Source organism: Echinops telfairi, unplaced genomic scaffold (genome assembly GCF_000313985.2).
Source record: "Echinops telfairi isolate 266 unplaced genomic scaffold, ASM31398v2 ScPeMD7_655;HRSCAF=1070, whole genome shotgun sequence".
NCBI classification, from domain to species: Eukaryota; Metazoa; Chordata; class Mammalia; order Afrosoricida; family Tenrecidae; genus Echinops; species Echinops telfairi.
This window is the reverse complement of record NW_022104553.1, coordinates 11,892,288-11,894,593: the sequence shown is the minus strand read 5'-3', so window position 1 is coordinate 11,894,593 and position 2,306 is coordinate 11,892,288. Positions and strand designations below refer to the sequence as shown.

Sequence of the window (2,306 nt, the reverse complement as noted above, 5' to 3'; positions counted from 1 at the left end):
AAAGGAAAATGAGCTGATTCCGGGAACCCAAGAGGAAAGCAGATTTTGGGAATGACAAGGGCAACAAATGTATAGGTGTGCTTTACACAATTGATCTATGTATTGTGATGAATTGTATGAGCCCCAATGAAATGCTTAAAAAAAATTTTTTTTTGTCCTGACAAATAAAATAATAACAACAACAACAACAACAAAATAATCAATACGATGTCTGGATAATATGAACTGTGTATATTATCAACCACAGCAACATAATAGTTTGAAAAGAGGATTTGAAAGCAAAAATGAAAAAGAAAAGAATACTTAGGAAGCAAACCAGGACACCTGCTGCCAAGGCCTAGGGCAGGATGAAGCTTACCTAGTAACTGATGATGCAAAGGCGAGTCACCCAGCTATTTGTCTTTACGTCTGTCTCCGCCTATGTGGCGAATTGGACTTTTGGTCTGGGACGTCTGACTTCAATGACTTGTGGTAGGCACAGATCTAGCATCCAAGGACTTGGTAGCCCTAAATCACGTCCTTAGCAGGGATCAAAAAAGGCCCTGGTATAGTCCACTCGGTGTCTGAAGACCATCTCTCCAGGCTGGGGCTTCTAGGGCAGGCCAGGACCCAAGGCCTCTGGAAGAGGTGGCCTAGGGGACTGAACTCCTGGTGTCTTCCCGGAGCAGAACATGATCTCATTTGTGCAGCTGCTGCTGGGCCTCAGCCTGGGCTGCACCGGAGCAGGTAAGGACCCTCCCTCCCTTGCTGTTGCTCTGGGGCTAGCGGGTTCCGTTTTGTTATTGGGTTTGGACGCCCCAGACGAGCTTGTCTCCCTTCTGTATATTCCTGTAGCACTGGATTCTGTACTGGACTAGCAATCTCAGGAGAAATCAAGCGAACTTACTGCCATGGGGTCAATTCTGACTCACAGCGACCCTCACTAGAGCCCCTGTGGTGTAGTGTGGGTAAGCGCAGGGCCTAGACCCTCACGGTCGGCAGTTCAAGACCAGCAGCAGCTCCTGGGGACAAAGATGGGGTTTTCTACCCTTGTAAACAGTTCCCGTCTCAGAAACCTGCAGCAGGTCGCTTTGAGTCAGCTTTGACTCCATGACACTGAGTGAATGACCCTATAGGACAGAGTCGGCCTGCCCCAGTGGCTTCCCGGGGCTATAAATCCTTGCCAGAGCAGACAGCCTCATCTCTCTCATGCACAGCGGCTGGTGCTTTTGAACGGACTTTGCAGTAGGCCCTCGCGCATAACCCACGTTTGTGTACTATCGGCAAGGATGTCAAACGGTTGGTAGAAAATGGAATGAGAAGATCATGGCTTTCCCCCATGAACTCCGTGAAGCTCTCCCACGCAGCCCTGCTGGAATATAGGCAATGCCGAGGTCTGCCTTGCAACCTCCTGCAGGCCCAGCTCCCAGCATAGTGCCAGACACATAGCCAGCGCTTCATAAATATGTGCGGGGTGAATATTTAACCATCTTTCCTGCACAGGACAAGGCTGACTCACTTCCTTGATCCCTTGTCACAGAGCAAGGCTGGCTCCTTTTTACCCCCTTTCTCTCTTACTCATTTGCTTTACTGTAGGTCTGTGTTCTGGGTAAACTGTTGTGTTTAAGCATGCAAGAAACGGGCCTCTTCTGTCGCCCTCTGTAGTCATGCACCACGAGGAAATTGGATCTAAAAGCTTCTCTGCTTCTATTGTCGGTTCCTTTAAATTGGGACTCTGGGTGACTCCAAACGTGTGTGGTCCACAAAAACCGTGTGTCATGGAGAATCTTTACTGGACTAGCTGGGTGGACTTCAGGCTGGGGTCACAGTGGAGGGTCACTTCTGAACTCTTTCCCCCAACCCTGCCACCCCATTCTCTGGCTCCTGCAGGTGGCTTCGTGGCCCATGTGGAAAGCGTCTGTGTCCTGGATGACGAGGGGACTCCAAAGGACTTCATGTATTGTATCTCCTTCAACAAGGATGTGCTGACCTGCTGGGATCCAGAGCAGACCCAAATGGTCCCCTGTGAATTTGGGGTGCTGCAACAGTTGGCCACGATCGTCTCAGACGCCCTGAACAATCAGCAAGACCTGCTCCAGCGCCTGAGCAATGGGCTCCAAGACTGTGCCACCCACACGCAGCCTTTCTGGGGGTCACTGACTCAGAGAACACGTAAGGAGGGGGCGACTGGGAAGCACAGAGGGGAGGCCAGGGGAAGACTCCCCAGCAGCTACGGAGTTAGGAAGCTGGCAAGGAGGAAACAGGAAAGTGTGCAGACTGGAATGTTGATCCTCCTGGGGAGATGAGGTGGTTGACGGGGGGGTGGG

General features: G+C 51.0%; 1 protein-coding gene across 1 annotated transcript in view; it reads left to right on the top strand.

Moving 5' to 3' along the window:
- Positions 1–225: 225 nt before the first annotated feature.
- Positions 226–2,306, top strand: part of LOC101651698 (HLA class II histocompatibility antigen, DM beta chain) — a 6,661-nt gene continuing 4,580 nt past the window's right edge. The window contains exons 1-2 of the mRNA XM_045292988.1: positions 226–726; positions 1,870–2,151. Coding sequence (XP_045148923.1) covers positions 672–726; positions 1,870–2,151 — 337 coding nt within the window. The 5' untranslated portion in view covers positions 226–671. The remainder of the gene's footprint in view (positions 727–1,869; positions 2,152–2,306) is intronic.